The sequence below is a fragment of the Salvelinus alpinus genome, chromosome 20, assembly GCF_045679555.1.
Source record: "Salvelinus alpinus chromosome 20, SLU_Salpinus.1, whole genome shotgun sequence".
NCBI lineage: Eukaryota > Metazoa > Chordata > Actinopteri > Salmoniformes > Salmonidae > Salvelinus > Salvelinus alpinus.
Genome location: NC_092105.1, coordinates 33398014 through 33411841, shown reverse-complemented (window position 1 = coordinate 33411841; position 13828 = coordinate 33398014). Strand labels below are relative to the sequence as shown.

At 43.5% G+C, this 13828-nt stretch overlaps 1 protein-coding gene across 4 annotated transcripts in view; it reads left to right on the top strand.

Annotated features, from left to right (window-relative positions):
- The window catches only part of LOC139546693 (diacylglycerol kinase beta), a 153546-nt gene that overhangs the window by 47936 nt on the left and 91782 nt on the right, over positions 1 to 13828 (top strand). For 2 of the 4 annotated variants that reach the window (XM_071355385.1, XM_071355381.1), the window contains exons 4-9: positions 6208 to 6228; positions 7348 to 7498; positions 9603 to 9665; positions 10187 to 10450; positions 11971 to 12111; positions 13393 to 13442. In XM_071355385.1, coding sequence (XP_071211486.1) covers positions 6208 to 6228; positions 7348 to 7498; positions 9603 to 9665; positions 10187 to 10450; positions 11971 to 12111; positions 13393 to 13442 — 690 coding nt within the window. The remainder of the gene's footprint in view (positions 1 to 6207; positions 6229 to 7347; positions 7499 to 9602; positions 9666 to 10186; positions 10451 to 11970; positions 12112 to 13392; positions 13443 to 13828) is intronic. The other 2 variants (XM_071355383.1, XM_071355384.1) reach the window with 2 other exon arrangements.

Below are 13828 nucleotides of genomic sequence, written 5' to 3'. Positions count from 1 at the left end.
AAAAGATCTGACATCTTGTTCCCATTTTAACTTTGTTGTACTTTTAGATAGTTAAAAGCATAGTGATAACGTATTGGGAATTAAACAAACTTGTGGCTGTCTTTTTGAGTGGGTGAAAATAGGTTTGAATCTCATTAATCAACGTATCTACCAAATATTACCCAGTTCTCCACGTTGAAATGACATGGTGTGCCCAGTGGGTTGTACTCGTGTCATCAATTAGTCGTGCTCTTGGTGACTCACCAATCCTCGCCTCTCCTGAAAGCTGCTCTAAACGCCAGTGACACACCATCAATGGCCTCGCCTCCCCCATCTCCGACCGCCTCAGACTGTATTTCTCCGTGATGGATGAGTGATAAGGCAGACAGGGGACTGTAAATTAAAGGGTGGATGGGTTTCCACACACACACACACACACTTACTTCACAGCAGGCTTTGAAGGGCGGAATGTCAATCAGGTAGTCTACTTCATGACTGGGCCATTCAGTTGAGTTCATCTGGCTGTGAGACGGTCGTCCCTGAGGATGTACAGTGGGAAGAAAAAGTATGTGATCAATTTGGAAATACCTGTGTCTCAGCATAAATTGGTCATACAATTTCATCTGATCTTCATCTAGGTCACAACAATAGAGAAAAAGTCTGCTTAAACTAATAACACACAAACAATGATACGTTTTCATGTCTTATTTAACACACCATGTAAACATTCACAGTGCAAGGTGGAAAAAGTATGTGAACCCTTAGATTTAATGACAGTTTGACCCTCCTTTAGCAGCAATAACCTAAACCAAACATTTTCTGTAGTTGCGGATCAGACTTGCACAACGGTCAGGAGGAATTTTGGACCATTCCTCTTTGCAAAACTGTTTCAATTCAGCAATATTCTTGGGATGTCTGGTGTGAACTGCTCTCTTGACGTCATGCCACAGCATCTCAATCGGGTTGAGGTCAGGTCTCTGACTAGGCCACTCCAGAAGGCGTATTTTCTTCTGTTGAAGCCATTCTGTTGTTGATTTACTTCTGTGTTTTGTGTTGTTGTCCTGTTGCATCACCTAACTTCTGTTGCGCTTCAATTGGCGTACAGATAGCCTAACATTCTCCTGCAAAATGTCTTGATAAATTTGGGAAATAATTTTTCTGTCGATGATATCAAGCTGTCCAGGCCCTGAGGCAGCAAAGTAGCCCCAATCCATGATGCTCCCTCCACCATACTTTACAGTTGGGATGAGGTTTTGATGTTGGTGTGCTGTGCCTTTTTTTCTCCACACATAGTGTTGTGTTCCTTCCAAACAACTCAACTGTAGTTTCATCTGTCCACAGAATATTTTGCCAGTAGCGCTGTGGAACATCCAGGTGCACTTTTGCAAACTTCAGACGTGCAGCAATGGTTATTTTAGACAGCAGTGGCTTCTTCTGTGGTGTCCTCCCACGAACACCATTCTTGTTCAGCGTTTTACGCATCGTTGACGCGTCAACAGAGATGTTAGCATGTTCCAGAGATTTCTGTAAGTCTTTAGCTGACACTAGGATTCTTCTTAACCTCGTTGAGGATTCTGCGCTGTGCTCTTGCAGTGATCTCTGCAGTACGGCCACTCCTAGGGAAAGTAGCAACAGTGCTGAACTTTCTCCATTTATAGACAATTTGTCTTACCATGGACTGATGAACATCAAGGCTTTTAGAGATACTTTTGTAACCCTTTCCAGCTTTATGCAAGTCAACAAGTCTTAATCTTATGTCTTCTGAGCTCTCTTTTGTTTGAGGCATGGTTCACATCAGGCAATGCTGCTTGTGAATAGCAAACTCAAATTTTGTGAGTGTTTTTTATAGGGCAAGGCAGCCCTAACCAACATCTCCAATCTCATCTCACTGATTGGACTCACTGAATGACTAGAAGTCATTAGCATAAGGGTTCACATACTTTTTCCAACCTACACTGTGAATGTTTAAATGATGTATTCAATAAAGACAAGAAAAATGTTTGTGTTATTAGTTTAAGCACACTGTTTGTCTATTGTTGTGACTTAGATGGAGATCAGATCGAATTTAATGACCAATTTATGCAGAAATCCAGGTAATTCCAAAGGGTTCACATACTTTTTCTTGCCAATGTATGTCACTTTAGTGACGAGGACCCGAGGAGTGACAAGAACAAGTGTTCCGTTAATATGTATTGAGAGCACAGGCAGGGTGGAGAGACAGGGTTTGCTGTGCTGCCATAGTGTGGTGGTTTGACTTGTGCTCTGGTGATAGGTCTATACTTTAGTTTTTTATGCAACATTCTGCAGTTTTTACTTCTTTCTCATGGATTTCTTGGCTCAGATAGCATGGCGTCTCCTTATCCTTATCCTTACCCTTTACACCCATCATAACCTCTCTCTGTCAATACTGCATGTGCCCTCCAATTTTAATCATAAATATATCCGAAGGGTGAGTATGATGACACACCTAGCTAGCGTGTGCACATTATTTTTTACCCTGTTTTCTTCTTTTGGCATGGCTTCCAGAATGGATTTGATCTCCCTCTCAAAGGGAGATGGAGACACCTGGATGGAGACCTTCCAGAAATGCCTATCAAATCACTCTGGGTGTTCTTATTTCAGACAAGCTTGTCTGGCTTACGATATGTGACCTTATGGCTCCATCTTTTTTGTTTTTTTGGATACGTTTTTGGAACGTGTGTGCATGTTTGTGTGTGCATTGTTCTCAAAATCTGCTGTTACATGATGCAAAGTAAAGCTTCACCAAATGAGAGGAGAGGAGAGGAGAGGAGAGGAGAGGAGAGGAGAGGAGAGGAGAGGAGAGGAGAGGAGAGGAGAGGAGAGGAGAGGAGAGGAGAGGAGAGGAGAGGAGAGGAGAGGAGAGGAGAGGAGAGGAGAGGAGAGGAGAGGAGAGTGATATGAATGATGGTTCAGCGGGTCTGGCCTGCCAGCCCAGTGCTCTCTGTCTCTCTGTTTGGGTTAGATCAACAGCACAGAACCAAGGGAGGGACAGTATTACGCTGCACTGCTGTGAGGTCCGTCAATCATACAACACAGAGCTGTTATTAAGATATAATCAAATTCAGAATCACCTTTATTCACCAAGTACATTTACACATATCCAGAATTTGCCTTAGTGAGAAAGTGCTGCCAGCAATAGACAATATACAAACACAATAAAGACACATAGACATCATAAAGAATATACAATATTGGAACAGTAAACATAAAACATACAACTCTGGAGTATAGGCTGATTACAGTGGGAATATACAATTTACTGAGGGGATATACATTATATATATATAAACAAAGGTATGTGGACACCCCTTCAAATTAGTGGATTCTGTTGCTAGCAGGTGTTTAAAATCGAGCACGCAGCCATGCAATCTTCATAGACAAACATTGGCCGTAGAATGGCCTTACTGAAGAGCTCAGTAACTTTCCACTTGGCACCGTCATAGGATGCCATCTTTCCAACAAGTCAGTTCGTCAAATTTCTGCCCTGCTAGAGCTGCCCCGGTAAACTGTAAGTGCTGTTATTGTGAAGTGGAAACATCTTGGAGCAACAACGGCTCAGCCATGAAGTGGTAGGCCACACAAGCTCACAGAACGGGACCGCCGAGTGCTGAAGCGTGTAGCTTCACTCTGTCCTCGGTTGCAACACTCACTTCCGAGTTCCAAACTGCCTGTGGAAGCAACGTCAACACAAGAACTGTTCGTCGGGTGCTTCATGAAATGTGTTTCCATGGCTGAGCATCCACATACAAGCCTAAGATCACCATGCGCAATGCCAAGCGTCGTCTGGAGTGGTGTGAAGCTCGCTGCCATTGGACTGTGGAGCAGTGGAAACGCATTCTCTGGAGTGATGAGTCACACTTCACCATCTGGCAGTTTGACGGACGAATCTGGGTTTGGCGGATGCTAGGAGCACGCTACCTGCGCGAATGCATAGTGCCAGCTTTAAAGTTTGGTGGAAGAGGAATAATGGTCTGGTTCTGTTTTTCATGGCTCGGGCTAGGCCCCTTAGTTCCAGTGAAGGGAAATCTTAATGCTACAGCATACAATCACATTCTAGATGATTCTGTGCTTCCAATAGTTTGGGGAAGGCCCTTTCTTGTTTCAGCATGACAATGCCCCCATGCACAAAGCGAGGTCCATACAGAAATGGTTTGTCGAGATTGGAGTGGAAGAACTTGACGGGCCTACAGAGAGCCCTGACCTCAACCCCATCGAACACCTTTTGGGATGAATTGGAACGCCGACTGCGAGCCAGGCTTAATCGCCAAACATTAGTGCCCGACCTCACTAGTGCTCTTGTGGCTGGCAGAATGGTAGCAAGTACCCGTTCCAACGTCTAGTGGAAAGCCTTCCCAGAAGAGTAGAGGCTGTTATAGCAGCAAAGGGGGGACCAACTCCATATTAATGCCCATCATTTTGGAATGAGATGTTCGAAGAGCAGGTGTCCACATACTGTTGGTCATGTAGTGTATCTAAAAGGCTTGATTCTGCAGACATACTATACTTGAGGCATTGTTCATTCAGATAGGAGCGAAAGGCCAGTGCCAGTTGCGCACTGCAACATCACCCACATTACAATCTGAGCGGAGGCAGACAACATTTTGAAACTATTTAAACATCAACTTAATTGTTTAAAATCTGGACAATTTCTTTGTCATTTTATGAGGTATGTCTTACCTTGTTCCAACCATAGGAATGTTAAGGGGATTGTTTTATAAAGACATCTTCATATGCCATTGAAACCAGTATTTATCTTATGTTCTGAACTTTCTTTGATGTCCAGCAGCCAAAGACACACTCCTAGTCCTATTAACAACCCACGCTTGTTGTTGCATCTTTAGATCTTCCCTCTTTTTACATTTCTGAAGTATATTTTCATCGCTGTCATTAAAAAACACTCACATTTGCGGTGCACTTTTGACAACAGTGTTTTCCGGCTAATTGCATTTTGGGACATTATATCCTACTGCCATGTGCGCATTGCTGCACTTTTAATGTGAAGAAACAGCCTACTAGTTTATCAACATTTAAGCTAAACGTTCTTATCTGTTGCATCAGCTTACTTGGTTTTAAAATATTTGTTTTATGTACAGGGATTGTATTAATTTGGATCTATCACGTTCCACAACTGTCCCAGAGTATGTTTGGAATATTTAATTTAATAGAATAGGTCAACTTTTGTACTATTGGGGATATTAGATTGACATAGTGGATTGGCTAGTGCTTTTTCTGTTCGTTACACATCTTTTGTTGGTAGACGAAAAGTAAATGTGGACAGTTGTTCTAACATCTTCAACATGCCCCTCAGAATTCAATAAGAAGGAAATCAAATGTGAGTGAGAGGTGCTTCGGATCACGGCGTATTGCAGCCGGGAGAAGGGAATTATAATTATTATATTCAGCCCAAGGGCACAATGGTCAAAGTGGCCGTAAGGCATGCATTTTTTTAGCAGGCATTATGGCCGTCGATGCCGCCGGGAAATTCGAGTCCTGTACTTATGACTTAGGGGTTAGAAGCTGTTCTCAGTCTCATCGTCGTCGGTGATCAGGCCTACCACTGGCATGTCATCAGCAAATTTAATGATGATGTTGGAGTCGTGGGCAGCCACTATATAAGCAGAGGGAGGGATGCTGCTGTGGCGAATATATACAGGTCATATACAGTGTTTTGTGGATGTGTACATAGTGCAAGGTAGTACTGGTACTGGCATACTGTAGGTAGTACACTGATACAAAGGGTTGATAGGTAACCTGAATAGATGCATTATGTCCCACAAACTTGCCATAGGCACAGCATAGCTTGTTCGCCGTTTTTGTCTTGAATGATTAATGCATAGCATTAACTATGGCAGATATTGTCTGTAAAAAGTCCAGAGATTGGATGCTTGCGTGTGTGTGTGTGTGTGTGTGTGTGTGTGTGTGTGTGTGTGTGTGTGTGTGTGTGTGTGTGTGTGTGTGTGTGTGTGTGTGTGTGTGTGTGTGTGTGTGTGTGTGTGTGTGTGTGTGTGTGTGTGTGTGTGTGTGTGTGTGTGTGTGTGTGTGTGTGTGTGTAAGGGAATGAGGACTAGCTTCCAAAAGAGGGTGTGGCCTCACCCCTGGCTAACCCTAGCTCTAACTGCTTCCACACCCTTTACTACTGCTGCCAGACCACTATAAAGTAACCCCTATGTCTCCTTCTTACCTCTTCCTGTTCCCTCTGTCAAACAGAAGCAAGACGTTCTCAACCAAGTAAGCCACACCCACTGCTGGGGGTCTGCATGATCTGTGGTTTCTGTGTATACATGTACGCTACAGACTGCATGTAACATGTAACATACTTAACCCTATATCATCAGAGGCACCAAGGCAAAGGTCAAAGGTTAGAGGTCAGAAACCTGTGGTTTCAGTGTCTAACACTACAGAATGCATGTAGTATACAGCACATAACCCTATCCCATCAGACACCTATAGCATGATGTACTACAGTACTCATAATGCTCTCTCACACAGAGGTCAAAGGGGTCAGGTGAAGTGCTTCAGTTTGCCAGCTATGTGTCTTTGTGATGCTCAACTTACCAACATGTATCAACAGTGTTTCCATAACAGAGGAATGTTGATGTGCCGTTTTTTTCTCTTTTTCATTTGTTTTTCAACCGCAAGGCTAATGGCACTGATCACTGTGTGAATGCCAGTTCAGACAACCTCATGCTGTTTCTGTAAAGGTATCTGCCCTGAGTAATCTCTGTCAATTATTTTACTCTGTCTGCTTGCTGATAAAGTGAGTCAGGATTGTTTCTGTGTACTGTCTGTATGCCTTTTACCTTTGAAGGTTTATACTAATATTACACTTTTAAAGGCTAAAACCACAGCCAGCGCACCATCCTGTCTGAAATCCATGAAATCAACTGATTTATGTTTTCTCCAAATTGGCCATTTCCAGTCTCCTCTCAACCCTAAAGCTTTTTTCAAAAAAGGCACAAAGCGATAAGTGTTATCATCATGCTCTGTCTGTGTTGTAGAGAGATGATTGAATACGACATATCTAAAACACAATACTGCAGACCATCAATAAAACTTCCAGCATACAGGCAAACAACTTTTCTAAAGGTTTCATTCCTTTTATATACTGAAACAGATTATTTCTACTGCAAAAGTATGTGGTTTACAACACTTCACAGGTGTTGCCTTCCCACATAAAGAAATGAGGGACCAGGAGGCAAAAAAGTATGGTGATAGTCTTTTACTCAATGTCACCATCGTGTACTTTTTTGCTAACCAGACTCTGTTGTTTACAATATTTATATCCAAGGTATCTGACTCTTCTTTTTCTCTATCTCTCTATCTCTCCATCCATCCGTGTGTGAGCAGCCCATAGACTATGAGGGTTTCCAGCTCTTCATGACCACATACCTGGAGAATGACATCCCTGAGGAGCTGTGTCAGCACCTGTTCACCTCCTTCAAGAGCAAGACAGGGGGCTGCTCTCCTGAGGTGCCCCGCGCTGGAGCAGGACTGCTGGGTGAGTAGTGGCCTCCCTCAACCTGGTGGTGATTTACTCTGGCTGGGACTGGTGAGAACCTGGGTCGTGTTCAGTAGGGCAGTAGGGTTTATTTTTTATTTTTTGTGTTCTTATTGGAGAAGTTCAGGTAATACCTTCCCGTTCCAAATTATTTCTCAATGTTTTCTCCCTACTGAACATGACCCTGGTAGATATCAACAGTGTCTTTCCTGGCCCTCAAAAGTTTTGGGGATGGAGTTAGGCTAAATCGTTGGTGTACTATTGTATGCATCTCCGAAATTAGATTCCCTCGCAGGTTAATGCTTGTCTCAGGCAGAGTGTCCCTCTGCTACAGATTGTAGTCAAGGGAGTTAGTTGTAGTCTGCACTCACACATTCCTCAAAACACTTTCCAAAAAAACACACAATGCAAACACTGCTGCTTTACTTGCCATGACAGTGGCCACAAACAACGCTATGGAGTGGTTTAGGTTCATTACTTCCACTGCACCTGGACAGCTTGTAAACTGTGTGTCCTCCTCCACCATATGGGTTTATATATGGGCTCTATCAGCCTGCCTGGCTGTCCCTCACTGATGAACAGCTGAACACTAGGGGACAGATGGGAGGAATCTTACCCCTCTCCAAATGGAAAGATGCGAGCCCACCCAACCATCTGAGATGGAGAGATGGAGCGAGAGAGAGAGGGGGGAGAGGTGGTGTTACTCCTGAGCCTCTTCATTTGATCAGATGTGGAGAAGAAGAAAAAGGACACAGCCTACACTGCCATCTGGTGTTTGATCTCTCTACTAACCTCCGTGGGTGTGCAGAAATGAGAGGATCAGATAGATAGATACACATTTACCCAGCTAGTGTCTGTCTTTCCCTGAAGACTTGTTTTCCTAATATGACTGTGTCTGTCTGTCTGTCTGTATCTCTCTGTCTCTCTCGCTCTCGCTCTCTCAATTCAATTCAAGGGGCTTTATTGGCATGGGAAACATATGTTAACATTGCCAAAGCAAGCGTTGTTTATCCATCTTCCCATCCCCTTTCTCATTATCTCTCTCACACTCTATTTTCTCTCCTCTCTCTCTCTCTCTCTCTCTCTCCTTTCCTCTCTTTCTCGCTCTCGCTCTCCCTCTGTCAGAGTCCCATCATGGTTTTATCATTCAGGACCAGAGAGGCTTGCGTTTCCTTGCCTGGATCAATCTCCCAGTCCCCAACAAAAAGAGACAGGGAGAAATAAGTATTTCTAGTGTGTTGTTGACACTATTCTTCACTCCTATGTCTTGATATAAGGTCTATTTTGTTGTGTGTTGGGCAGGTAGGGGCCACAGTTCTCTAATAGGTTAATATTCTGCTTTCCTCTCAGGACCAAACAGACGATCTGTCTTTCTTTTATGACTTTCATGACTTCCTGTCCTGTCTTTCCTTGCCTACAGCACCAGTAGAGGGTTTTACTATACGGGCCAATAGGAACCTGCTTCATTAATGATCCTCATGACCCTAGCAATGCACTGGTTAGAAGAATGTGTTGTTGTTTGACTATAGACAAGGTCCCATAATTTGTCAATAGTCATTGAAGCACTAGTCTGCTCCTTTAGACTACTGCAACCTCTAATCTGCTTTGCCTTTTTATATTGCTTTCTCTTCGCTCTAAAATGTCACCAGATACATTTTTACTTTATTTTATTAGAGTTTTATTGAAATGTTTTGAATTTTGCCATGGCTATAAATAGAATCCACCCTCATATTGCCAGACATTTCTATATATATCTGACTCCTTCTCCTTCCCCTTTAACACAGCCTATATCACACTCCTTCTGCTTCCCCTTTAACACAGCCTATATCGCACTCCTTCTGTTTCCCCTTTAACACAGCCTATATCACACTCCTTCTGCTTCCCCTTTAACACAGCCTATATCGCACTCCTTCTGTTTCCCCTTTAACACAGCCTATATCACACTCCTTCTGCTTCCCCTTTAACACAGCCTATATCACACTCCTTCTGCTCCCCTTTAACACAGCCTATATCACACTTCTTCTGGTGCATTTCTCCTCCCTTCCTCCATTTCACATCCTCTCACTTTATCTGTCTTGCTTTTCTTGCCCTGATGTGTCTGCAGAGCCACGTTCCATTGATGCAGGCATCTCTATACAGACTGAAGTGGCCTGTGCCCCCATAACAGGTACCACTGCAGGACAACAGGGAAATGTTTAGATAGCCCTACTAATACTCATGGTCCAGCTACTGTCTGTCAACAGTGTTTGACTGCTGTTATAAAGTGACTTGTGATCTGTGTTTTGGAGTAGGTGACATGATAGTAGTCTGTACCATGGCTCAGTGGAATTTCGTTTGTTGTAAACTGTTGTTTTGTGTGTGGAGTATATCTCACCTGACTTTTCTTGTTTCATCTGTACCATCCTTGTTATTGTTGTGAAAAATGAAGAAAAAAATGTCCCGTTTTTGGTTGTTGTGAAATGCTGAAACTTTTTCTATTTGTCATTTTGAATCTCTCTTCATGACCCATGGTTGGAAAGTGAGGTATCTTTACTTTGTGTATTTTGTTGTGTGGCTTAACCCTCAATGCTAAATGTCTGCTTCTGTAAACACAACTGTTTGCAAATTAATGAGTCCACTGCCTACCTATCTTGCTTTATCTTTCCTGAAATCATCTTTCCCCCTTATCTCCCCTTCTCTGTCTTCTAGGAATGAATGGGAAGAGCATCCTGACAGCAATGGGCCGGCACACTCCAGAGCATTCCACTGTGATGGCCACATGTTCAGGTGCCGTGTCTACCTCTCCCTGCTCCTCCCGTTCCTCCTCACAGCGCTCTGGGACAGGGGCCCACACACCCAGGGGTTCCTACCACTCACCTGCCTGCACCCAAGCCAAACTCTCCACAGGTAGCAGTAGTAATGCTCTGACACCCACCCCAGCCAAGTCCCCAGCCTCCCCTCGCCTCTCCCCAGGTAAATACCTTGTTCAGGTGCTGTAGGCAATTACACTGTTTTCCTGGAAAAGTTGTGACGCATGCTGTATTAGACTATGGTATTGCCGTAAACAATGAATTCCAATGACATCAATGTTAGAGAAATGTTGTGCCTGGAACATTACTAATGCCACAGCACTAAAATACACTACATGACCAAAAGAATGTGGACACCTGCTCCTCGAATATCTCATTCCAAAATCATTAATATGGAGTTGGTACCCCCTATGCTGCTATAACAGCCTCCACTCTTCTGGGAAGACTTTCCACTTGATGTCGGAACACAACCGGGAACACAGCCGTAAAAGCACTAGTGACGTCAGGCACTGATATTGGCAGATTAGACCTGGCTCGCAGTCAGAGTTCCAATTAATCCCGAAGATGTTTGCTGGTGTTGAGGTCAGGGCTCTGTGCAGCCCAGTCAAGTTCTTTGACACCAATCTCAACAAACCATTTCTGTATTGACCTCACTTTGTGCACGGGGGCATTGTCATGCTGAAACAGGAAAGAGCTTTCTTCAAATTGTTTCAAGTTGGAAGCACAGAATCGTCTAGATTTATCTTCACTGGAACTAAGGAGCCGAGCACGAACCATGAAAAACAGCCCCAGACCATTATACCTCCTCCACCAAACTTTACAATTGACACTATGCATTCAGGCAGGTAGGGTTCTCCTGGCATCCGCCAAACCCAGATTCGTCTGTCGGACTGCCAGATGGTGAAGTGTGATTCATCACTCCAGAGAACGCGTTTCCACTACTCCGGAGTCCAATGGCGACAAGCTTTACACCACTCAAACCAACACTTGGCATTGTGCATGGTGATCTTAGGCTTGTGTGCGACTGCTCAGCCATGGAAACACATTTCTGTGAGCTTGTGTGGACAACTACTTTGCGGCTGAGGAGTTGTTGCACCTAAACGTTTCTACTTCACAATAACAGCGCTTACAGTTGACCGGGGCAACACTAGCAGGGCAGCAATTTGACAAACTGACTTATTGGAAAGGTGGCATCCTATGACAATTAATGTCACTGAGCTCTTCAGTAAGAACATTCTACTGCCAATGTTTGTCTATGGAGATTGCATGGCTGTGTGCTCAATTTTATACACCTGTCAGCAACGGATGTGGCTGATATAGCCGATTCCACTAATTTGAAGGGTTGTCCACATACTTTTGTACTGATTATCACTCACAGCAAGGCATTTTAGCTAGCAGTTTGATAAAGTGTGCTGGTTAATATTGTCTGAGCTGTGGCCATTGGTTTCTGTTAGCTCAATACTTTGCATGGCATGTGTATTGGTAGCTAACTACGCTTTACCAGCTTTACACAGGCTATGATATTTATTGGATTTGATTTATGTGTCTATCACATCATATCACCATATCCATATCACCATGCCATATCACATTTCAATCTGCCATGTTGCTTAGTCATGCTCATGGTCATTGCTGTATGACATCCCCATCATCCATTGATCTCTTGTTACATTACATCCATAGAGAGGATCAGAGCGGAGAAGTTGAGGAGTCCGTCACCCCAGAAGGGCTCCCCCTTACCCTCCCCCCAGGTGGTGTTTCTGAAGGACATCGTGTGTTACCTGTCCCTGTTGGAGAGGGGCACACCAGAGGACAAGCTGGAATGTAAGTTATAGGGGTTGGTTGGAGGCAAGTTTGTAATGACTTGTGAGGGTCATGTGGAGTCAAGGTGTGTCCCTCAACCACTCAGAAAGACATCCTACCATAATTTGCGAGGATTAGTCAAATTCATTCATTCAGGTCATACACTCAAAAAAGATCCTGGGTAAATATTGAACAGAACACATGCAGGGTGATTTTGACCCAGCCAGTTAGGTTGCGTGAATAACACAACAGGTTGGGTTTTCAGTTGGGTTTTTATTCACTTTCATACTGAGTTGACCCAACAGCTGGGTCTTTTTTTAATGGAATAGGTTATTTTCAGGGGGCGTGGCCTATTAGGGGCATGGCCTTCAGATCGTTTTATGGGGCCACATGTGAGAGTAAATGTAATTCCTGCTCAGGTTGTTGGTACAATGCAAATTAATATTTTTGCAATAAAATTACAACATTGGGATATGCATACGCTCTTGAGGAACTCATATGTGTAAGCCTCATTAAAGCTACAAAAGTGTCAGTGTTCAACTTTATCATGTGATAACAATACAACAGACAGATAAACCAGAATGACATTTACTCTTGCGGGTGACCAAAAATAACTATCGGAAAGCTACGCCCTAATAAACCACACCTCCAGTCTTCTGATCATATTTCAATAACCCAGCATCAACAACCCAACCTCGCTCTTTTTAAAGAAAAGCACCCAACTAAGTGACGCAATGCCTGCAAACCAGCAGTTGGGTCATCCAAAAAAAAAAACATTTTTAGATTGTACATTTAATTATTTAAGCAAATAATGTTTACAGCCATATTTCTGTGGCCAAGTACAGTTGAGCTGTCACACACACACAGGCACACACACACACTTGCCTACACACCTGCCTGCAGTGGCCTCAACACTCAGCAGTACAGTGTAAGTGAATGAGTGACTGGTTGTTAGCAGTAAATCAGGAGTCGGGCTCCTCTGGGGATTAGCTCAGCACCTGTCCTTGTTAGCCCCTTGACATCCTAAGCCATGGTGTGTCTAATAGACTTCTTTAGCATCGGGAGCTATATCTACACACCCTAACACAGCTAATCTCAGCTAACCGATTCCGACATCTCAACAACACAAAGTACATGTCACGTTCTATTACCTCCCCCTGCTTCAACACAGGAGTGGTGTCGTGTAGCGCTCTAATATTTCCCCTGCTCTCCAGAGGGGGGTCTGACTGGGAATGTTAGCGGTGTTAACAAGAACTCATTATAGCTGAATCATGGGGTCTCTTTTCTCTCTTTCCCCCCTAGTCATGTTCCGGCTGTACGACACAGATGGCAATGGAGTACTGGACAGCTCGGTAAGTCTGGTCCTCTCTCCTCTTTTCTCCTCTCCTCTTCTTCCCCTTTCTAGTCCAATTACATACCAACCTTCCCACTGGGCACACCACGTAATTTCAACGTGGGTAATATTTGGTTGAGACGTTGATCAATGAGATTACAACCTTTATTCACCCAGTCAAGAAGAGCCAAAAGTTAGTTGAATTTCCAATGTGTCATCACTAGGCTTTCAACCATCTAAAAGCACAACCAAATTCCAAAGAAAAAACTATGTCAGATTTTTTGTTTAGTTGTCACCCAAATGTCTATCACTGCACTTTCAACCATTTAAAATCACAGCACATTTCAAGTGGGAATACAATGTCAGATATCTCGTTTATTTATACAACAGATTAATGTGTTACTT